We start from the raw sequence: 25096 nt of genomic DNA on the forward strand, positions 1-25096 counted from the left end.
TTCTTTATTTTTGCCGTGGTACATCTCAGTGTTGACAGCTGTAGTAATACACCCCCCCCACACACACACACACACACACACACACACACACACACACACACACACTGACATAACTACATTTGTTATAGTTTTGTGTGCTGATTTCCAACAGCAGGACCTGAAGATCAACGTGTGAAATCCATCTTTTTACTCTTAAGGTGTTCATTTTTGTGAATGAATCTTGCTCATTAGAAGGAGTGTAGTTGTACACGCACATACAGGGCTGTTGGAAATCAGCATCGCACCCCGCAGATCCAACAGGGATCAAAGATTGTCCATTTAGATAAATGGGTTGTGATCTGGAGTCCGTGTGCAGGTTGTTACTCTTTTCATCAGTGAATCTTGTCTGTCGATTACGCTGATGATCAAATTTCACCAACGCGCTCCGGTGGCCTTCATCAGGTGGAGACAAGCAATTTATTGGTAATTTGTGCATTTAAGAATCACAGAAAAAAGCAAGAGAGATTTAGGATAAGAGTATGAAAATGTCCTTGCATGAGGCCCGATGTGTTTCAGATGTAATTCAACATCAGGATTGAATGTCACTGTTTGTTTTGCACTAAACGGTAGGACCTTTGTCCTCCTTCATGCTGTCATTTACATGTTTCTTACTGTTTGCTTCCCTGAATTACTGAAATGAACATCAGTGTACTCCAGGCTGGATGTGAGAGAAGTATCACACTATAAAAAAGGAAAAAGTGCCTTGCACACCGAGTTTTGCCGCACACATTGTCATTAGAATAATTACTTTCATACATTCATCCTCAGGCAGATCGACTTGCTCTTTCCTACAGTAAGAAGTAGAAGCTAAAAGGAAAGCTGCACACATTTCAAACCAGTCAGTCATGACTTCACACTTTATTTATATGAACATTTGCATGTATTTAGTACATTTTATTTAGTGGAGCTGACAGAAAAACAACCAGCGTCTGTCCTCCTGTTAGCGGCTCCTTGCAGGTGATGAAAAAGCTTAATTTCTGTCTTGCTGTGTGTTTTTTGATCACATTGTCGTGCTGTGTGTTCAGGTGAGGCTCTGGGCTTAGACCGCTCCGTCGTGGTCCCGTACAAGCTAATCCGTGGCAGTCCAGAGTCTGTAGAAGTTAGTGGCCTTCCAGACGATATCCCCTTCCGAAACCCCAACACCTACGACATTGTGTGCCTGGAGAAAATCCTTCAAGCCGCAGATGAAATAACATTCAACATCAAGAGCCAGCTACAGTGAGTGCTGAGACACCTGAATATTCAGCAGCCTGTTAGCTGTCACCACGCCGTGTATTTCAGTGGGAATTTAGGGTTTTGCTTCTTGGTAGTTAAGCTCATTACGGTTTATTTATGCTGTGGATTTAAATCCGGCCTCTGAGATGTCAAAGAATAAATCTTCCTCAGCAGCAAATAAATGCTAAATAATGTGAAATAGTGAACAATATTTTGACGCTGAAGCAGTTAAGCCATGATGAAAGAATGGAGGCGAAGACTTATATCATGCAAAATGCTGCTTTTTTTTTCTTTTTAGTGCAAATTACCCAATATTTTTTTTATTACAAGAAAATGGTATATTTTGATTGCTGCTCTGTCGTCTGAAATTGCTCGTCTTCTCGTCTCTCTCACAGACCTTTTGCAGAAATCTGTAGCCAAGCTTGTAACACAGGTAGGTGTTGAAGCTCCTCGTGTTAGTCCAAGTAGAGCTGTGTGTTGTGAAGCCAAAAAACCAAAACATCTACCTCGTGTCTCCAGTAGGAACAAACGCCTCCACCAATCGACGAAAGCGCAAGAGAGTCCAGGAGAGCAACCGAGTACCTGCCTCCTCTGACCTGGGGATATCAACCAATCAGATTCCAGTGATGGTAAGTTTGAAAGCCAGGAGGGCTTAAGAGGGTGTTGATGTAATATGATGCCTGACAGGTGTTTTACACTGTTAATCATTCTGCAGGTATCCTGACATGGTCTTGTCTGTTTAATAATATAATATTAATAAGTCCTGAAATGAAATTCTATATTATTATTATTCTCAACAAAAAAAGGCCAAAGCTAACAATGAGTTCATCCTAAGATAAGATAAAATAATCGGTAATACAGCAGCATACAGGATCGTGCAATAGCAGAGACACAAGTAAGAAAAACCAAAATGTAATAAATAAAAACAATGAAGACCGTTGTGAAGTCCAGTGTACTGAGCGTATGTGCGATGAGGGAAACACGACGCGGTTTTGACTCGTCAAAGCGAAACATAAAAATTCTGTGTGTGACGTTGCCATACCAACCACCGGCCATCTTACGTCACCCCGGCGTTCCCGTTGGCGGTGATGATGATAAAAAGGAAACTACAGAGTAACTCCAGACTCGTCCTTTCACGGTACATGGATGCTTCTGTCAAAATGTGGAACAGTTGAAATGTCACATCTGTGATCAGAATAAAAGCAGGAGTATAATCTTACTTAAGACTGTCATCTCATTTCATGTCTTAGTTACTACAGAAACCTAATATTAAAAGTGTGTTTTGAGGCAAGGTCAACAACCTCTTTGTACTAATGAAAGCATTTTCTCCACCATTATGACTGACTTTCCTCTATCATTGTCTTTTCTGTGTGTGTGTGTGTGTGTGTGTGTGTGTGTGTGTGTGTGTGTGTGTGCGCGCCTGCAGCAGTGGCCCATGTACATGGTGGACTACAGCGGAGTGAATGTGCAGGTTCCCGGGAAAGTCAATTACTGAAGGACAAACCTGGACTGCAGCAAAGGGATAAAAAGGAGGAGTTTGTCAAAGAGATATTCACGACTCGTGCGACACTAACACTTTGTCAGAGCGCTAAGACTAAACAATCTCTCCAGACTGAATATAGAGAGCTGAAGGTTTGACTCTGTGAATGACGTCCTGTGTTGAGGAACAACAGAATGTATGTGGATCAAAATGTTGCAGGGCTTGTTTTCTGTCTCCTGCCTCCCCACAGTGCCAGCAGGACAGCTATCAGTTCTTCTTTTCCTTCTGAAGCAGATCATGACAGTAATATTGTTTTTTACTGACGTCATGTTATTTGCCCTTGCATTTACGAAGTGTCCATCCACTGAGTCATGTTGTCGGATCCAGCATTTGGTTGCAATGTATTACTGACAAAAAATAATGTCTTTGATAACGATCTGGTTCCATAATATTCAGATATTTGTACTTTTTATTTATTATATTTATTGAAATATAACATTATGTGCAGGGATGTAAAATACATTATTCTGTTCTACAGCTCCTTGAGGAACTATCACAACACTAACACAGATGCTACTAGTCACTCAGTAACTCCAGGTAACCGCTGAAATCAAATTAAACTGCAGCAGTGAAGTGTCTTTATTGGGTGTTGTGGCGACCGCAAGCCATGAGAAATTAAAGGAGACCAAATGGACTCGAAGTTTGCCCGACAGGTTGAACCTCCGCTCACACAGCGGCAGGAAGTACCTGCAGTAAACACAAGACCTTCAGTAAACAGCCTCTTTATGTTAGCACCATATTAACAATATGTAAAATATCTCATTTAAAGTCAGCCTGAATGTATCATGTAAAGGAAAGAATGGTATGTTATTCTGCGATGACTGTCTCTGGACTAACGATATTTAATATGCTGTACCTTAACGCCAATTAGGCCTTTAAAATAAAATGTGTTGCCTTGCACTTTCATTTTGTTGGGTTGGTTTATTTTTTGACGTGCAGTTCTGTGCGATGTCTGATATAAAGACCAAAGTTTGCGTCTTTTGGACAAATGTGAAGAAGCTCTGTAACAAAGAGAAACTTAAGATCGCCGTCTAATAATTGATTGCTAATTACACTCAAAGAACAGAAAAAATATATATCACTGCTAGGGGAATCACTGTTCTTCACTTTTAAAGATGTTTGTCACATTTCTTCAGTGAAAATAAATGCTAATATTTCTATTCTCTTCTCTTTATAAGCTGTAGCTAGCTAGCTAATTGAGCTAATGTTAGCTCCATGTGAACCCAGCTGCTTGACTTATGGATTTCCTTATTTTCAGTAGTGAGGTGGACTGTAAACTTCCCCAAATTCAAGCAAACATTCATTATTTGTTTATTATTGGAAAGTATTATTGAAAATACACTCAGTTTCTAATTTATTAGGTACGCCTTAAAACTATTGTAGTTTAATACAGACCTGCAATACCCCCCACCTTCATGAAGGGTTAATGTTTCAGAGAGGAGGGGTGCACCTGGCCACATTCAGCTGGACCAAATCAACCTCACTGAAGTCCGAGACGTTTGATTCTCAGACATTCATGTCTGGTGTTCAGCCTTCATCCTGTGTTTCACCCTCGTCATCCCGAACTCTTACTTCCTGCTCAGGTACCTTGAACCCAAAGCACTGCTGTGCACTTAAGAGTCCATTACTACAGAGACGAAGTGGAAGTCCCTGCCAAGTGGTCATGTTCTTCTCTTAACATTTCTACTACAAATAAATGTTTGAGTGGTTAAAGAAACATTTCTTACTCAGCAGACAGAGCTCAAGGGTTAAAGCCCCGCAGCCTGCAGACTGCTGAACTGCTGAGAGGTCACTAAAATAGTGTTCACCCATTACACCTTAAAGGAAAAAACACGTTTTCTCAATCAGCTTCTCACTAAAAGCGATGGGGTCGTACATGACCGTGCAGCTTTCTGCCAAAGTTAGAAGAGTTTTGGTCATTTCACATAAGAGGTTCATGTATTTGAATTTTTCAGTGGTTTGAAGTGGGCGGTGCTTCGTTGGGAAAAGTTGATGTCACATATGTTTGTGAACCAATCAGGATTGAGCAGGATCTGAATCAAAATGTTTTAGGAGTGTTTAGCTTTATCGTCTATTTCACTCTAAATGGGACCATAATTTACTAAATGAACATCATGCTGTGTTGAAGAAGACTTGAAACGAGCGACTGAGACCATAAACTCGTTAGGAAAATGTTTACTGAGGTAATAAATAATTTTCTCATAGACTTCTACACAATGGGACTACTTTTTGCAACCCCCTGCTGGTCATTAGAAGGAATGCAGGTTGGTGCTTGTATTGTTGCTTATTTAGTCATCAATATTTATGTTCTAGAGAGATATTTAAGATATGAGCGGGCAATAAATACAATTTATATACTTATAATGTACATATATTGTAATTGTGTTGTGTTTACTTGAGATATGTATACAAATAGATCATACAGTACATTCTGTACGCTTACTGGGTACAGGACCAGTTTGCAAATGACAAATACCTCATACGTATACTCAGTTTTAACACCATGCTCTACCATTCTAGTTTACTTTTATATTTCTGAGATATTAGACCTGTCATCAGTTTGGGGCTCAGTGTATGTCTCTAGGCTACAAACACGATCGAGGCTTCAGACGAGCACAGACCAGCTTTCAGCTTCAGCAAGCACACTCAGATTTCCGTCCTCAAACATTTCCTTTTGTTTTATCTACTGTGTTATTGCAGATTCTCTGGAGGTCAGGACACGATTAGATCCCTCTCAACAAGATGATGGTTAATCTATAACGCTACAGGCAGCCATCAACTGCGAGCCATTAGCTCTGATGATCACTCTGAATGGTCATACACCAGCCAAGTAATAAGAGGCCATTTAAGGGGGACCAGGAGCACCCTGAGGTTTAAATACTACAATATTCAAGGATCATAAGCCCCACATGAGGAATGAATTCAGCAGCTTCATCAACTGAAAGGCCTTTTGAGTCTTAAAGAAAACTCTAAACATTGTAAATTAAAGGCTAATAAAAAAGAAAAGGTCACAGATCGAGTCAGGATTCATTTTGCCTTATTTCTTTATTGCAGACTGTTTTTTTTTTTTTTTTTAAAGTTTTGCTTGTATACATGTCAAGACTCAGTTCAGCGACTGTAGTGCGCAGAATGATGCATGTGGATATAGGAGGTGGGTTTGCAGCCGGCGGGAACATTAACATGCTCGCCGCGGCTTCCCGTGTCTTGTTTAATCAAGACGAGTTCGATGACCTTGATTGTCACACTGTAAAATGTTCTTATCCAGAGCTTTTTTTTTTTTTTTTTTTTATTTTATCTTCAGCGGTCCTTCCCATCTGTCCGGACAAAAGGATTGAGGTCGTCAAACTGTGCGCGATGTAACCTTGTCCCTTCTCACATACATGGCAACACAAACTGTAAATATTACGTTACAAAAAAGTAGAGTTCAAAACATGAAAAATCAAACTGTGAGTGCATTAGACATCTGCTTGTCAAATTAGGTTAGGGAATAAAGTATAACAGATGATCAAATTAGAAGTAGTGTTAAAAGTTAAAAAATAATAAAATTCTATTCTCGTCTGTCATTTCAGCCGGTTTCTTCCTCTTTTTTTTTTTTCTTTTTTTTTAACAATATTTTTTGTTTCATTCATGTTTGTTTGTTTTTTTATTTACATCAGTTAAGTATTGCCTCTTCTCATCAAATAGGCTAATATATAATCACTTTGCTACTAGAAGTTTCAGTGTCTTTGTGCTAAACACAAAGGTTTTCAGCAGAAACACTTTGATTGCATAACTTCCCAATTTGAAAACAAGTTATCTGCCCTTCACCAGGAAATCACACACCTTGTCAGCTAAATGCACTGCCAGAACTAAAGTGCTTTATGAGATTTCTATCCCGGATGTAAGCTGCCATTCTCATGGTAACTGGACAAGGGGATACAGATGAGGCTCTTTGAAAACAAAACAAAACAGAAGCACTACCTCCAGTCTGAGGAGGTTAGATAAAGGAGGCTCAGAGTAAGAGGAGCCCCATTTTTCTCCGAGTTCTGCCTCCTGGAATATGTGATGAGCTGGAATGTATTGGAGCATGAGCCACTCTCAGCAAGCACTCCACTTTGCATTCTTCCAGAGATGCTTCAGGACCGTTATCAGCTCACTTCTCCCCCCTCTGCTCACTCAATGAGGTTTGGGTAGATGCTGACATTAACTTAATAACACACAGAGGTTGCAGGAGGTCCACCAGGCCACAGAGGTGGATTTTGAAGGGTTAACTCAGTGGTCAGCAGTGAGAGGTGGTGCGTGAAGCTCGGAGCTGTGACCTAGCTGCTGCTGCTGCTGCCGCCGCCGCCGCCGCCTGGAGGTTTGAGGCAGTCCTCTGTCACGCCCTGAGAGGCCAGCTCAGACAGAACATTGTCCAAATAGTTGGGGTCGGGGTAGCCGTGGCCCGACAAGTTGGACATCATCTCCGTTTTGTGGTGGATGCCGTTCCACACCACCGTGTCGGGCTCTCCGGTGGTGCTGGACGTTCCCACGGTGAAGATGAGGCGTCGCATCCACGCCACCTTCAGCAGCTCCAGCACCTTTTCAACAGAGAGACGAGGAGCACAAAGCGTTTATACTTTAGAGCTGAAACAATGAATCCGAAAATAACCAGCAACTATTTTGATAATTGATTTATCATTTAAGTCCTTTTTTCCAAGAAAAAAAAAAACATTCTCTGGTTCCAGCTTTTTTTTTTTGTTGACAGCTTTTCTTTGGCTTATGTGACGGTAAACTGAATATATTTGGGTCTTAGAGTGTTAGCGACGAGCATTTTCATATCATTTTGCTGATAAAGTGATTAAACTTATCAAGAAAATAGGCATTAGCTGTAGTGCTAATATACTATATGTGCAATTTAACATCAAGTTGTTGAAACTTGTTTACGTCCACAGAGCTTCAACTGGATGAAACTACCCATGTCCGCAAATATACTCAGATGTACATGACTGTACTTGAATATACCGAGAATACAGACTGAACTTTCGCAAATCACAATACAAATCTTCATCAAGGAAAAATGCTAAACAAACCCTGGTTCCGGGTTCTTACATGTGAGGATTTGTTGCTGTGAACTGAATATCTTTGGGTATTTTTGGACTGTGACTGTTGGTCAAAACAAGACAATAATCTTCCCATTAATAATAATGAAAGTATCATCAGATGCAGCCCTTGTGTTCATGTTCACATCAGCTAAATACATTTTACAATAAACATGAGGTGGTTCACTCGGCCGAATGGATAAAGAGTTGATTGAAAACAGCCTTTCCAAGCTTTGTGTGCACCGATGAAACCAGCTTTACTGGTGAAACGTGGGTTCAACTAGTGTGAAGCAGGTACACTGACACTCAGAGCCACTGGAGACGGGCACAGATCTAACTCAGTCCGCAAACAAAGCATTTAGCTAAAACGGCATTATGTAACTTGAGTTAATCACGACAGGTAGGCTGCCTCGCTGATGGGAACGGTGTTTCCTAAACACTGCTGCGATTTTAACTGGTGAGCGGCTCCTGCTGTTTACTGCACTGTGGGACAGGCTGTGTGTCCGATGTGGGATGTTTTCATTATCTCAATGTTCCCATATTCTGCGGGGAACATCACACCAGGGACGATGGAAGAGAGTCTGAGGCACAGCGCAGACACAAACTACAACTGGAATAATTTAATCCAATTTTCCATTAGTGAATTACATCAGAGATTATTTATAGAAGCTAAAGTGTGCAGCTGCAGTTGCCAGCAAGCAGGAAATGAGCTACTAATTCACCATGGAAACAACACAACTTTATAATGAGCACAAAATGTTCTTAATTTAATCACAGCCAAACACTACGATCCTGATGGGAGCATTATGCAGAGTCTTGTGTTAATGGTATTGAGCCGTATGAACCTGACGTGCCAGGTTGGCCTCTACAGCTCCTCTCTGGCTCTCTGGTAATGATGTGACTGAGCCTACTGATTGTTTGTACCTGTGGTATAGACGCTGATAACCTCTCAGTGCTGTGCCATACACTGATGAAGCAGTGAGATCTGAATGTCGTGTGTGTGTGTGTGTGTGTGTGTGTGTGTGCCTGCTGCTCATAAAAGGCAGAATTACATATGCTGAGTGGGGAATGTGTGGCTCTTTACCTTCCTGCCCTTGTCGCTGTCTGGTAGAAAACAGAAGCGGGGGAAGCCTCTACAGCTGTACGGCTGTCCCGGGTTGGGATGCTCCGGGCCCTGATGAATGGAAACATATAAAGTTTAATACCAAAGATCAGTTAGAACACACAAAAAAATAACTGTGTTGTGGAGATTAACAGTGGACGAGCGGCTCAATACAAATCGGATTAAAGTTCTTGTAACTTTAGATGCATGCGGCTCTTTGCTGTAATTCATCTGCACTCATGCCTACAGCAGGACACAGAAAGAAATTAGGGTTTTCCCAAAAGACCGTAACAAAGGAGGGTGTCACTGTGAAGCACGCACAAAGGGACGGAGGAGAATGCTCTTCCACAGCCGAGCCTGAACATCAATGTTATCTTTTACAAAACCTATTTTGGGGAAAAAGTCTTTTTGAAGATATTAAACTTTCAGACCAGTCCTGCTGGGAAAACTTCCCTGAGATACTATCAGTCCAAGGAGAAGAGAGTCCTCGTCCTCATAAAAATGAAACATGAAATACTAAATTCACAAGCTCACACACTCTTCTGCCATCGAACCGGTCTGAATGATTCCTTTGGCTGATTTTCAGCCTCTTTTGTGTTTTGAGTTCCTCATCATGACACTCAGTAACTCTGGTAATTCTTGGCAACTGTCAAACTGGCTGTTAAACTGGGCTAACTAAACACTTTTAGGGCTGACTAACTAAAACTGCTAAAAGACAAACTGACTTGAAGAAACTTGCTCGTCCTTTTAATGACTGATATTTTGTCTTTTAAGAGGTTTTACCGACGGGTGAGTCTGCTTTGGTGTCTATTTTTGCTATTCCTGCAAGCCGAATTTCCTGGATTGAACTGAACATTGAGGCTACAAACAACCCATAATGCAACACTCTGTAGGAGGCAGTGCTCTCTCCTTTCAAAAAGAATATCTGATCATGTCAATATGGAAATGTCACGTCCTTGAATATAACATTTCCCCCACTTTTTCAAAAGAAAAGTTTCATCTCTGGTTTTGCAGCCCTGGTAGAAAACAAACTGGTCCAGTATTGGAGACCCCTGCCTCCGCATCTATTTTCAGTTTCATACTGTACATACTTGCCAGAGTGGTGGCTCAGAGCGCAGTCGTACCTGTATGCCAGGTGGTATGCTGTAGATGATCTGAATGGTGCCACAGTCCGGGTGGCCTGGCAGCGACTGGGCGATGCTGTAAATTTCCATCTTGCCTTTGGGCTGCGTGCCGGTCTTCTCTCCGTAGATTGTCTTACACGAGGGGCACTGCAGGCTGCCGTCCTGAGGAGAAAACACAGCCAGAGAGCCTTTTAAACGGGAGCGATCAATACAAACCAAGTAAGTGCGGATCAAATATTCATCGATCCGCTGATGAGACTTTGGTTTTGTGTCACTATATCTTTTGGTCTCATCAACCAGTGCTGCATTGATGCTTGTATTGGTATTCAGTGGGATGTTACTTAAATAAACTCCTACACTACAAAAAGCAAGAAACATACATATTCTGGGCAGAATATTGCCTTAAAAAGTACCATGCCACTGATTTTTACAGGTTTTAGCTCATTTAGCTCATTACTGCAAATCACATACACTTCAAATAGAAGCACACTATGGTATTGTAGATATCTGACTGTGATTTTAACACTTCTTTAAAGGAATATTCCAACGTTTCAGGAAGTATGTTTATTCGCTTTCTTGCCAAGAGTTTAGATTCAACATTAAACTTTATTCAATCAGGTAGTGTCGTTGAGATTGAGATCTCTTTTTCAAGAGAGGCCGAGAACAAGAAACATTAATCACACAACCAGCATACAAAGACAACACGAGTAAGTCGACAAAGAACTGGTAAAATCATCAGATAATAAAGATTTAAAATCGTCAAGGGGAACAAACAAATCCAGGGATCTAGCGAGGGCAGCCTGCAGTTTGTTCAATTTAAAAGGTGCATTGTACCAAGATTAGTGCATACACATGGAATATGTAAGGTTAAGTAGTCAAGTTACAAGATTTAAATGAGACAGAAGATGTGAGGTAGTTTGAAAGCTTTATAGATGAATATCTGAGATGATTATTTAGCCAGGAGGTGATTAGCTTAGCATAAAGACTGGAAATAGGGGAAACGGCAGGCCTGGCTTTATCAAAATGCCTACCAGCAATTTTAAAGTTCACTAATTAACATGTATCTCATTGTTTAATCCATAAAAACAGAAATGTACAAAGGACAACTTGTGGTTGTACAGGGAGTTACAGACTGGAAATACGTCTTTAACTTCTTTTCATTTTTGTCGAACTAATGTTATGGTTACGTGATACTTTTCAGATCAATCTCTACATATAAACAGCATTACATCACAATGTAACTTAGCCAACCATTTGTAAGCATAAAACACACAAAATCGTTGGCATGCAGCCTGCAGCAGTAGTGTACCTTTGTTCCGTTGTTGTACATGGCCAGCATGCAGAGCATGTGCAGGGTGTGTCCACATTTGATGAATTTCCCCACAGTGTCTGGCAGGACGCTCTGGCCTCCCTCCTCTGTGGATGATGTCTCGTAGCCGGATGGATTGGACAGTTGATCCATGCAGATTATGCAGTCCTGAGGGGGACCCAGGGGACCCAGTTAAAGGCCAGCAACAGCATACAGCCATATGAACAATCTATTCTATATGCAGAGATGAAATTTCTCCATGTATCTTACATGACATGCATCACTGTCAGTTCACGATTGACCCTGAAAACCTAATTTGCGTCTACAAAAGACCAGAAATAAACATTTCACGTCTGTGACGTCTGACAGGGAAAAACACCTTGACCATGAAACATTTACCTCGTCCGGTACTCCGGCCACCACCTCCATGTAGCGCTGAATCACCTCCTCAGGTCTCTGAGCTGAGGCTAAAAGAGGGATAACAGAGAAAACACAAAGTGATAAATGAGCAGGAACAGGTCAGACACTAAAACGGCAAGTCCAACAAACTGCCATAGAAAAAGATGAGACTCTGGTGTGTGTGTGTGGGGAGGGGGGGGTGAAATTATTTCCTTCACAATCTCATTTTTAGAGTTTCAGTCAAACATTAGCCACATAAGCTATGGATTTCTACTCTTTCTGCCTTTGCTACATACAAATTAAAGAGTGCTGCTAATCAAACAAGCTGAAATGCAGAAGATGCAGCAGAGCATGCAAACACATTAAGCCGCAGAGACACACTGAATGCATGATGACAGAATGAGCCATGAGATGGATACAGACACTTACTGCATATCACTGCCATATTCTCTCACATACACACCCATGTGAGCGTCAGGTCTGTTTAGGAAGCAGAATTCTGAAAGCTAAATTTTATTTTTTTCTCCGAGTTTATTGCACAAGACGGCTCCATTGAATTATAGATTCTGAAAGGTTAGGAGGTTGGCTATTTTCTCCCAGCTGAGAAATGAGAAAACATTTCCAGACATTAACACTTTTTATGTCTGACGGGTCCCCTGTTGATTTCAAGTGCATTCAAGTTAACAGTGGCAGAGAGTGGAGGAAGAGTAATTTATGGTCATGAAAATGCAGATAGGGAGAAAAAGGAATCAGGCAGAAATAAAATGAAGCTTGAAAAGCATGGAGGACAATTCAAATCAGCCGAGATGTACAACAACACATACTGTGTTCTTTGGCCAACAGTATTAACTTCTCTACGAGCAAACCCCCCCTTTAGTATACGACATGAATTTGATGTACAATATGTCCAAAGGCTGATGTAAACTGGCTGGATGCTCAGTGAGATACTGCAGCAGTGCTGCAACTAACAATTATTTTCATTATTCTCCCATTTGAAGAGTTGGAACCATCAACGTTTGGGCATCTTTGCTTGAAAAATGACTTAAACGACTAATGGATAATTAAAATAGCTGCCAATCAATTTGACTAAGCGACTAATCGATTAAGCGACTAATTGTTGCAGCTCTATCCTGCAGCAGTGGTTCCTGGGACGCGTGACATTCTTCAGACTCCCAGAATCTTTGCCCGTTAAGATGGTCGGGGAGAAGCTAGAAAGTGCTGCACGTTACATCTTTGAAAAACTGAAAAATAACAAAGCACATGCAGGACTTCATGGAGGGTAAGCAGCCGATACTGACGACAACAACTGGAATGACGCTGGCGAGGTATCAGCGGTGGTCTGATTTTAGAGCACATTGGCCAGACTTGTCTCCTCATTTGACAGTTGCACAAAAAGCAGTTGCAGCAGCCTTTTTTTAGTAGCGTGAAGACATGAAGACAAATGAAAGTGAGCTGATGCAGGATGAAATGTTTCTCAAGCCTGTGGTGATGATAACTGGACCAAAAGAGAACGATGGAGAAAAAGAGGTGGAGGAAGGGCCGGTGGCGTGGTAGCTACCTCTCCTGTGCTGCCTCTTTGCTCTCCTAACTGAACTGCTGCTGCTGCTGCTGCTGCTGTGGGGCTTGCTGGGCCTGCTGGCTGGGGGGAGGAGAGGAGGAGGAAGAGAGAAAGGAGCAGGTTGCTGCTGCTGCTGCTGCTGCTGCTGTATCTGCTGTGGTTGCTGCTGAGGGAGGGGGGCAGTGGTGAAGTGCACGCCGAGTCCCACTGCTGACATCAAAATGGAGGCCATGCCTGGAGCGGGGTAGGGTGGGGTGGGGTGGGGTTGAGTGGGACAGGGCGGGGCAGAGTGGGTCAGGTGAGGGTTGAGAGCAAGTGGAGATATGCAGGAGTAAAAAGGAACAAATCAAAGGTATGACAAATGTAGCAGCAACTGATGTTTCCACACACACACACACACACACACACACACACACACACACACACACACACACACACACACACACACACACACACACACACACACACACACACACACACACACACAGCATCAAAAACAAACTGATCATGTTTAACATGCGACCTCCGTTCATTCATTGTCCCTTCTTTTTGATCATGAGTAAAGCTGTTTTTCGCAAACAGGACTTCTGTTGTAAAGTGAACATTAATCTCATGAGCTAGCTAAGTGAAAAGTTATCTTGGGAATCTGGAAAAGATCCACAGAGAGTTGATGGTGCCCAGGAGCTGGAAGTCAGACCAATCGATCAGCAAACTGTGAGGAGTGGTTTACATGACGCAGATCTAAGAGTTAGCCAGGTCATCTAAAGTAACACGATGCACCTTCTAAAACAAAGAAATGGAACATTCATTGTTGTACAAATTTAACATAGCGGTTTTGCTGTATAGCCGTACTTTGTCTGGTAGCTTATGGTGGCTAATGTTAGCCAACAACACACAAATAACAAACAAAAGTTAACTGACATTCATGACCTGGTTTGCTGACTTTATGACTCTGCTCTACTTGTGCCACCCCAGGTTTCAGCATTCACCTTCGTTCCAGGGGATGCTGTTCACCTTCTCTCCTCAAATTGGTGAGAAGGTGAGAATTAAAGTAGCTGACTTTAGTGGACACTGTTCCCAGAATAGCTGTCATATTTTCCGGTTTGAAAATGGGAAGCAAAACTAGCAAGACACACTTTTCTGTAAAAGGCTGATCCAGTCGCCTATAACATATAATATTGGTCTACACCTGTTTATGACAAATACATATTGAGCACTAGTAAATTCTACCTCCAACAGTAATGGAGGCAGCAGCATTTAATGTATGCATTTAATACTGAATATATAAGATATAGCACTGATTACCACAAACGTTCATTACAGACTAATGATCATTAAAACTGTACATTTGGAGAAGACACCGCATGATTCAGTGAAGTCATGGTACGCTGCTTTTAACTAATGAGGTTCTGCTCCTCTAGCTTCTTCCATGCTGATTGTATTGATTCAGTCAGCTTATCACAGAAACTCAGTTATAATTTGAGGCGTGTGCAGAAGAAATAACAAACAGAGTGAGCGCTCACTGTGCATGTCAATTTAGCCTTTTCATGACAATAACAACTTGCCTGCACGCTATATGACGAACAACATTACACTACACTCTGTCAAATATGTGACCATGTGTCAGTAAAAGGTGAAAATTAAATTACATATATATATATTTATATAGATACATAGATCTCAGCTTCACAAAAAGGAATGTAGATGTACCTGATAAATATGCAGACTTGGAATTACTGTGTTGGCTCTTCAAATAGCTCTACCTTACTGGAGGGTTTTTTTTGTCAGACCTGAGTGATATTTAAACATGATGAAATGACAAAAATGATTTTGCATTATGTTGACACTACTGAGCTGTGCGCAATGAACGGGACATGCATTATAAATAGCTTCTATGGACACTGAGTGCAGATTTTTTTGTGCTCTTACTGAGAAGAATTTAAATGTCTTTGAGGAGGAGCTGGGAGAGCAGGAATCTCCATGAGTCTAGAAGAGGGCCTTATAAAGGCAACACAGACTGAATCTATGAAGGCACAGGAAGCATGCAAAAAAAAATGTGATGAGAGAAAAATGGCAAAATACACATATTAATGCATTTGTCAGGTATCTTAGGATAGAAATTTAGATTTTTCTAACATTCAACAGCAATTATGGATGCATCCTCATTTTCTGTAAGAGTTCAGTCAAACAGTAAGTTCAAGGCGTGTGAAGGGTAAGCCTCTCTGTATTCCTGAAATGTTTGTGAAACATTTATCACACAATAAACTCACATTCAAGTTTCCATAAGACATGATGACGAGTGCAGCTGTTGGTGTCAAGAACCTGCTGCTCATTTATGCCATTATATGACATTTAGTAACATCACTGAGATCTCTTTACTTCATACAAATATATGGAGCTGTGGGACAATGGCTGGCATACAGGACCAAGACTGAAAGCTGAATTTAATTATGCTTTTGCACCCAGGACTGAATGTTTTGTGCAGCGTGAGGAAACCTGTGTAGGCTCTCACTAAAAACAAGCCTGTGCGGAGGCTGTTTCATGTATTCTGTTATAACAAACAGGATAATATCACTTTTGTTTCTCGTTGAATGGAAGCCTCTCTCTAACGGTTTAAACAATGAAAGGGACATCACTTCCCCACTCCTCTCAACTTATTTTTTTATTTTTAAGCCCCTTCTTATAGCTTTTTGTGGCATGCTGTTCCTAAACAGACTGACACTCACAAGACAAATGCAGAGGAAAAGGCACATCAGCTACAAACATCATACTGAATGAAACCTGCAACCAACTCCAACGTGTGGTGCAGAATAGACTGAACAGAGGTAACAGTCAGGATGGATGGTCAGTGACCCGTTTACCTGCCAGGGCAGAGCTCACACTGGTGGATCCATTCAGCGGCACAGAGATGGAAGGAACACTGCGGGGCATGAAACAAGGACAGTGACATTCAGTCAGTAAAAACAGCAACAGTGAACCAAGCAGGCAGCACAAACAAAGACTTTAAAACATTTCAGCTTTACAGAATTAGAACATGTAAGTATGGTGACATTAGGAATAGCTTCGGCACCAGATCAAGAAAAGAGAATAAAAAAAACAACCGTCTCAGTGTGGCCAATACATGACTGGCAGGTTCTGAGATTGATTAACAACAACTTAACATTGACTGTTCATAGTGCAACTAGGGAGCGTGACTCAACACCCAATATATTGATGAACATGTACAACAAATCTGTTTACAGCGCCAAACAGCCTTCAAGGCAAAGAAAATGTCAGTACTTAACTATGATGGAGCTCTAAACCAAATCCAGTTTAGGGCTGCAACTAACGATTATTTCTTTTACCTGTTACAATGTTCATTTCTTTTTTGATCGACAGTTCATCTACAAAACGGCAAAAAAAGAATTGTGAAAATGGGCATCGGAATTTCCCAAAGCTCAACGTGACATCTTCAAATTGCTTGTCTCATTTGACAAAGAGTCCAAAACAGAAGAATATCAAATGTACAATAATGTAAAAGCAAATCCTTACAATTTTGAAGATGCCAATAGCCAGCAAATGTTTGGCATTTTTCTTAATAAATTACCTAAATGTTCAGTCAATTATCAAAATAATTGTTTAGATTTTTTTTGTCAATCAGCTAATCAACTCATCCACCAAGTTTTTCAGCACTAATCCTGTTTATCTTCACTTTTGTCATCAGGGAATCCTATGTTTTAACCACCAACACAAGAGCACAACAAATCCCAAAAAGTAATCAAAGTAACAAATGCAGACATGTGAAACAACATTCAAATAACATAAAAAAAATCACCGTGTGGGTGTTTTTAGCCAAATAAAAGAACATGGTGACACAATAGGAGGAAATGTGTCACTGATATTATGAAGCCCTTTTGACATCAGCTAACCTACGGTCAAAAGGAAGCTGTGAGGTGCATGCCTGGTATTTTATAATGAACTATATTATAAAAGGGCTTCAACACTAACCACATTAATGACCTGCAGCATAATTAAAAATCCCTGTATGGAACGAAAAGTATATTTTTGCGAGTGTCTATTAGCACTAGCATGTAGTAGCATTTTGCATATGCTGTGAAATTACTTCAGAAATATATAATACACTGATGTGCCACCGGGTCAAAACAAATAAATATACAAATGCTGCAAATCTAAATATACAAATCGAACTCTATCAGACAACATAATAAATGTGGTTTTCCATTCTTAATAGATACGCCTTCCAGAGTAATCATTGCAAAAAGGAAGAGCTCATGACACAGACCACAGAGTATGCTGGGTGGAGAACATCCAGCATTACTGTCCTATTATTACTCTCCAGTGGCTGGGAATACACTGAATGAAACTTAATGTGGAAGAAAATTAGAGCTCAGAGAAACTGGATATTCATTATACCACTTCAGTAAGCAATTCCTCTTCGAAAGCAGTTTTCTATACCGTTAGGAACCGAAAAGAAGGAAGGAGATGACACAGACAAGAGTCACAGGAACTGAGCCAAAACAAACATACCGCTGCAGGGCTGGAGCTACAGATCATTTTTTTGTCATTCCTGTTTTACAGGATAGGTCAAAGTGGAGACAGACAGGAAAGATAGAGAAGGGGGGAGGAAAGGGTGGAGACATGCATCCCAGGACGGCTAACTGAGCCAGAGGACCACCTCACTGCTGTTGTTTTCCTCTAACCTGTCTGTATTAAACGGCAAACCGAATCACAATCCAACACACATATCGGATACCAACCTTAACCCGTTGGCACTGGTAGAGCTGGTCAGAAGCGGTGCAGAGAGTTGACTACCAGAGGCCGGTGGAGGCCAGGGGCTGCCCCAGGACATTCCCCCCACAGAGAGGGGTCTCCTAGGGTACGGCGAGTACACAGAAGTGGGGTGAGCTGCTACAGCCCTTCCTGGCCCTTGGAGGCTGGGTCGGTTTAGACTGCCTGATGAAAAGGAATGTCGAGAACGGCTGGGCATGGGTCCTGTGCTGCTGTGGCTCAAACACTGCTGGCAGGAGCAGGCAGGGCCCGAGGGGATGGCTGGGGGACCAGAGGAGGCCAACGGGTAGGGGTGGTTACACTGCCGTCTGACCTGCCGTCTGAAGCCCGAGGATTTGTTCACTTGGGCCAGAGATGTGAGATCCACTATGTAATTGTATCCATGCGGGCCCAAGTCTGCCGTGCCTTGGTGGGCCTGATAGCTGTGCTCCAAAAGGATAGAGGTGCGAGTCTCATATGGAGTCCATCCTCCTTCGTCGTTGGCCCATTCCCAGTAAACACCACTGCCGAGGCCTGAGGACTGGGCAAACAGGGACCGCCGTACTGACCGTGTCTTTCCTGAAAATAAAAATGATGATTTTCAATGAATAAACTAAATTAAAGCTACGCTATGCAAGCTTTATATGTCAAACAAATCCACACTTTCAGCCAGAATCCTTAAGTGGGGCCATAACAGAGAAAAGTACAGTTCTCACAGTTAAGAACCCTTAAGTGGAACTTCAGACGTCAGTATTGTAGTAATCATAAGCTTAATCCCTCATGGCAGCGGGTGAACTTCTTTGACTAATGCGGCTGCTTCATAGTTTGATAGCACTGCGACACGTCTGTTATTAACAACTGTTCGCCATTGTTCACTTACAAGCTCTGTTGCCCTTAAATCAAACTAGTTATCACGAACCGGCTGAGCTCAAAGAAGCAAAACAACATGTTAATGTTACAAGCGTCAACAACATGACGTGTCATAGAGAGGATATATGGAAATGTTAGCTAACGTTAGATGACACATAAAGCAGTTAACAGAGTCGTCTAAATATCATAACTTCATCCTGGGAACTTGGCTAATCTCAGCTTGCAGATATGTAAACACTCATCAAAACAACAGCGCCCCTGCAAGCTAAGGCTAAGTAGCTAGCGTTGTTTGTTAGCCTGGCCTTGTAACTGTAAGCTTTCGAGTCACAACATTACAAAAATGATAACGAATGTAACGCTACTTTAAGGTAGAGGTATTAAACGTGTGACATTGGCTCACCTGTGTCCTGCCGAAACTGTTTCAGGCTTGGTATGTCAATGAGATAAGGCGACAGGCTGGGGTCTGATTGTCCGAGGCAGATGCTCGTTGAGCCGGGTCCTCCTCCTCTCTGGCCCCGCGGTGCCAGACACCGCTCGATGTAGGCGCTCACTTGGCCGCTGTAAGGCCGCCAATACCCCAGGTCATCCTGCCATTCCCATACCGCTATCATGGGCTGAGATTGTCCAACGGATCCAGAAGGTGTAGCTGACACAGACGGCCCATTCCTAGACCCGTTTACCCTAGCACAGGAACCAGACACAATCGCCATATTCACCAAGCCAGCTCAAGCTAACAACAACTCGTTCTGGTTAGCTGGTCAACTGATTGTGGCTACGACGAAGAAAACGTCTGCTAGCTAGGCTAGCTTGGCTCGTTAAAAAAATCCATATTAAATTTGTTAACACGCTTTTGAGGAAGCTACGAAGTAAAGATCAAATGGTAGACCGCCTAGATAAACACTGAAGTGCATGTTGACAAAGCTGATGCATTCAGAGGGCTTAGCAGTACATGGATAACGTTAGCTTTGTGACAGCGTTGCCAGGGTTCCTTCCTCCTCCTCTGCGGCTGCCTTCAGGGACCACCGGGAATATCGCAATTCAAGGCACGTTTGGGGGAACCGACCACAGATGGGAACTTTTTAAGGCTGTCAAACGTATAAATGCCACGATGCACTGGATAAACAAAGGACGCTCCTATGGGGCGTTAGACAGATACGTGGGTGTTAGTGAGTGAAGACTCATCAAATACAATGTAAAACTAGAGTATTTTGGGGGGGGGGGGGGGGGGGGAGTCTCGGAATATTATATTATATCTCTGTCAATAACACTTAGGCATTCTTCAGTTTGAGAGACACTACGTTGTTTCACCAGTGGCAGTGAAAGGCGTTGTTTCATTAAAAAGGGTGAGTATTATTCCAGGTGATAGTCCTGACCAATTGTACATCTGCACACCTATTTCCTCCATTTAGCAAAAAAGTTTTTCTTTAATGAACCAAAAGACAAAAGAAAACGATGCTGTGTTACTTTTGCAGGGAAAAGCTATGAGCGCACACAATCCTCCTCACCCACTAAATCAGCAGCTTACAAGGTGCACCTGAAGGTTGCATTCTTCTTCTTTTTCAACAAACTTCTTCATTGTCCGTCCTCCGCTTCTTTCTCTGCGTCTTCATTTGAAGGCGATTAGATCCCTCCCAATAGTGTTGCTGCCCTCAACTGGAGATGAGTCGGTATGACACAAATAACAGTTAATCAAAAATCTAAATATATCAGGCTGTTTTCTTAAATTATGATTAAAACCCACCTTGAACTGTTCAAACAAAAAATAGTTCGTTGTCAAAGATGAGTTTAGATACAGTATGTTTTTAAACAGTTATTACAGTCATCAGTTTTTACCCCTCCAAGCCAAAGTCAGTGACCTAAATATATATAAAGCAGGCTCAACTAAATTACATTCTGTCCACAAAACCCAGCACAACTGATGCAACATGGATTATATAAAATACTAAAGATTACAATAAACTCCTTTCTGCTCTGTATACCATGGTCTGGGAGAAAGCCGGATTCTGTTTATCTGCTGGGTCTTCATTAAGTTCACATAAAAGATGATAGAACTTGACAGCTCTGACACCAGTTGTTTAAATTAGAGCCCACGTGGGATTAGAGTGTATTCCATTTAACCTATAAACGGACACATAATCAATAGCCAAGTCCACGCCAAGTTGTCTCAAAATGACAAATGTTATAATAAAAGACAAAAGACAACAACAACTTGGATCTGATGTTGCAATATCAAACAAACATTGTTCAGTTCTGCTTTCTGCCGTATAACCAGGACACAATAAAACAGCCACATGGGTTCCAAGCCTGTGAGTCAAATGATTCAACAATGAGAAAAATGACTTTGATTCATCGTTTTTTAAGGTCTTCATCTCCAAGGTAGAACATTTGAAAGTCCTGCAGTTAAAATCGTGTCTGACAAACTGACCCCTGTATGTTGTTGCATTAATCGTCTTGCAGATATGCCTTTCTTGTATTAGTGTCACAGGCAAACACTGACAAACATTTTGTGTGTGACCATTTCACCCAAATTACAAAGAAAAGCATATTTTCCACTTACCTCTTGTGGTGTTGTATCTAGCCTTGTAATTAGATTTGGTTTTATTTGTTCAGGTTGCAAAATATCTGCCTCTGAGATTTCTGCCTTCACCTCAGTACAATGAAGGTGAATGGATTTTTGTTTGTGGTGCTCACAGCTTTGAGGAATTACATCTAAAAAAAAATCAGGATGTTTCCTCGCATACAATCTGTGCTGCAGTGTAGCTGTAGGTCACACAATCCTTAAAATTAAACACTTTTTAAACTACGAGGCAGTGAGTGCTATGAGGACAAAACAGCGGTAAAATAGAGCACTGTATGCGCTACAAGGTTATGATACTGAAAGTTAGCAAAAGTTAGATATGGCAGAATAAGCAAGTATGCTTCCCCTCACATACAAAATATAAACAAATAAGAAGCATTGATTGATACATTTCAATCATGCTGACAAACTGCGAACATACGGACATATTCCACCTAAAGGCACAGTGACACACTGCACACAGTGGGACATTTGGATAATGATGAAACACATAAAAACACTGGATTAATGCGGTCATCTGATCTATAAGAAGGTCAGATGATGCAGATGTCCTCTGCACCGGAAAAGTCAACTCGTATGTACATGAGTAGCTACCTTGAATGATAAAGCAGCATTAGTCCTCGGTGAAAGCGATCAATAAAAGGGCAGCAGAGAATAAACACTGCATTTAAAACAGGGACAGTTATTTACATCTCCTGGTGCGTGTTTAATACCAAACGTGAGAGTTACATGCTGGAAGGAGGTGAATCTATGGCCGTTGTTCAGAACTTCGTTTGAGTCACACTTCTCTTGTATGCCATCTCCATCGCTGTCGACACCGGCCTGATTAAGTGCGGTTCAGCAGTGAACACAGTGATGGAAGTAGGAACGTGAGGAATGTGGAGAAAAGAAGTTGAGGACCACTCTGCCCATTTTTACACCTGTGCACACCTGGCAGCTGTTGAAATGTCAAGTTCGCAAAGTATTTGGTGATACAGACCTCCCTTCTGTCTGATAGGAGCCTCTCAGACTGTACAAACAGTGTGTGTCGGCCTAAAGGTCTGTCTGTCTTGTGTGGAGCAGTATTATGATGGGGGTGGGGGGTGGAGGGAGCAGAGGAATGTCTGGCATGCTGCCTGATACCCTGTGAGCATATATGAGCTAACTTATAGTTATTAGGGGGAACACTCAGCGTTATGTTCGGAGGCCTCAGTGTCATTTCTCCAGCCATGATGTCATCAGTCATCAGTCATCAGGGCAGAACCGCTCACCACCCCCCCCGCACAAATTTGACCCACACGACAGCCTGATACCTTTTTCATACAGGAGGCACGTATTGATGCACGTTCAATCCACGATGAAGCTTTTCATACAAAGCTGTTGCCACGTGTTGATCTTTGCCGTCATCGTTAGCTCAGACTCCGGTCTGCAATGTAGCTCCAAACACTTCTAAACAATAGAATTGCACAGAACAACATTACACAATTACCAGATAAAGTTAGAGGATATAAAGAGGATTGGATGTCATGTTGATCCGTTCATATAGAGTACCATGATGGGTTTGACCCGTGTGACTGGGTCTGAATGATGGAAAAAGACTCGTCCTTATCCAACATTTCCTGAAGAAAATGAGAATTCCTGTCACAGAGCGTTGAAATAATTTCATTAATTTTCCACACCACAGTTCAAAAACCTGCATATATAGAGACTTCGTGGTCAGGGTCCCTGCACTTTGAATAGTGTCAATGACACCACTGCATTCAAATTAAACCTATCATGGGCCAGGTTTATAAGGTGAGGCGTTCCAGTGGAGGATGAAATAATGAAATATCTCCTCTCAGGGAGCCAGGTCCCGCTGCAGCAGAAAGGGCCACAGCTGGCTCCAGAGGAGCAGAACAATCTCCATTAACAAATGGCTCTTTGCCCACATTGGGGCTATCAGTATCAATGAAAAGTCCTCTCCCTCACTCTTGTTAGTGTGAAAGAGTCAGAACTGCTCAGAACAGAACCTGTGCTGGCACATCTATTCCCAGTGGAACATCCTGGTCTCTCAGGAAAAAACAAACAGGTTGACCTCCAGCTGGCTAAAGGGCACGGCTGTGTATTTGTTCATTTTGCCATGAAAAGCAAACCTCAGAATTTTCCACAAGGGGTTAAATTCTTGTGTAAATATGTCCTTCGGGCCTATTGTGGACGAATTGTCAGGGTGCACGAGGTGGACCTTGTCTTCTTCATCCAACACAAGGCGACCACAGGAGCGCCTGCGTCTGACGTGCCAGCTTGCCGACAGCCGTTGTCAGCATCATCAGTCAAGAAAAGACTGAATCCATCCCGTCTCCTCAGCTCGTGCTGGATGTGGCCGACAACTCCACGGGATCCTTGTTTGACAGACTAGCCTGTGCGGTGCTACACTGCGACGGAGACTCTCAAATTTTGCAACCACACTGACTGACAGAATCTTGGTGCGGGTTTACTGTCTGCTATATATTGAAAGCTGCTTAAAGGAATAATCTGTCTTTTGAGAATCACCATCATAGAAAGGGGGCTCTGAAATGTTTGCAGCTTTCGCACAATACAACTTAACACTCGTTCTGTTTCGTATCGCCAGATAACATATCGAGTGGCCCTCGACATAAGCGTCATCATTGCAGCTGCGTGGCTTGAATAACATATCCTGGTATGATTACTGTGCAGACCACGTGAAAGCTGTTCCTCCATGAAAACACACGTGTAATTATGAGGGCCATGTAACAATGTTCACAGTTGTACAATATATATTGCACACATATATTTTATTTATATATATATATATGTAATGTAGGCTTCAACAAAAGGTCTGTCATTTACTCGTGCCCAGCAGTGAAGGCAAATGATATGTCTTAAATCTGTGTGAACATTAAGGGGGGGGGGGGGGGGGGGGTAACAACTGTATATTACAGCTAAGTTGACAATAGTAATCTCAGTCACCAGTCCAGGAGGCTGCAGTGTAAAACACCACTGAAACACCATATATTATTGAGTGTCCTTTGGCCTTCTGAAGGACATGTTGTGTGCTGTTCACGTTGTGGCTTGATTAAGTTTTTAGTCAGACACTTCCCGCTTACGTGCGTTCAACAGGAGATACGCACTCGAGTCAGACATGCCAGTACTCTGTGCCAGGCAGTATCGTTGCAACTCGAACGCTCGCCGGCATAATGAATTAGAGGCTTCTGAGGATAACCCTGAGAGAGCATACCTTTTAGTGAGACACCAAAACAAATTCCTGAAAGGGAACGGTCAGCTCTGAAGGAAACGTTCAGATGTAAAGTCTCATCAACCAGGCCTGGGCACGGACGGGTTGACAGCTTAATGGGATTGTTGAGTTTAACTACGAGATGCAGAGTGTATTTTTGGCAAAGCAACGGAAGAGATGCTTTTCTAACAAACAATATGACACAACAACATGGCTAACAACCGTGTTTCACAAGTCACATTGTGCCAGAGATGACTTGTTTGCATGGGCTGCACATGCAACCCCCCCACATTACAAAATACCTAAATACCTTGAGTGACTTCA

General features: G+C 42.1%; 2 protein-coding genes across 3 annotated transcripts in view; one reads left to right on the forward strand and one right to left on the reverse strand.

The window, feature by feature from the left end:
* Positions 1 to 3700, forward strand: part of gtf2ird1 (GTF2I repeat domain containing 1) — a 29552-nt gene extending 25852 nt beyond the window's left edge. Inside the window, exons 24-27 of the mRNA XM_070916949.1 lie at positions 1065 to 1257; positions 1650 to 1687; positions 1774 to 1883; positions 2681 to 3700. Coding sequence (XP_070773050.1) covers positions 1065 to 1257; positions 1650 to 1687; positions 1774 to 1883; positions 2681 to 2749 — 410 coding nt within the window. The 3' untranslated portion in view covers positions 2750 to 3700. The remainder of the gene's footprint in view (positions 1 to 1064; positions 1258 to 1649; positions 1688 to 1773; positions 1884 to 2680) is intronic.
* Positions 3701 to 5820: 2120 nt separating this feature from the next.
* Positions 5821 to 19921, reverse strand: dtx2 (deltex 2, E3 ubiquitin ligase). Of its 2 annotated transcripts, XM_070917218.1 has the most exons (9): positions 19384 to 19921; positions 18104 to 18692; positions 16208 to 16266; positions 13347 to 13580; positions 11789 to 11856; positions 11390 to 11557; positions 10081 to 10242; positions 8939 to 9028; positions 5821 to 7353 (listed from the first exon to the last, which is right to left on the reverse strand). In XM_070917218.1, exons 1-9 carry the CDS (start codon positions 19691 to 19693, stop codon positions 7093 to 7095), a joined length of 1941 nt encoding a protein of 646 aa, XP_070773319.1. In that variant the 5' UTR covers positions 19694 to 19921; the 3' UTR covers positions 5821 to 7092. The 2 variants fall into 2 exon arrangements, with proteins under 2 accessions (XP_070773319.1, XP_070773320.1); XM_070917219.1 differs by lacking the exon at positions 13347 to 13580.
* Between the last annotated feature and the right edge of the window lie 5175 nt (positions 19922 to 25096).

Source organism: Enoplosus armatus, chromosome 13 (assembly GCF_043641665.1).
Source record: "Enoplosus armatus isolate fEnoArm2 chromosome 13, fEnoArm2.hap1, whole genome shotgun sequence".
NCBI classification, from domain to species: domain Eukaryota; kingdom Metazoa; phylum Chordata; class Actinopteri; order Centrarchiformes; family Enoplosidae; genus Enoplosus; species Enoplosus armatus.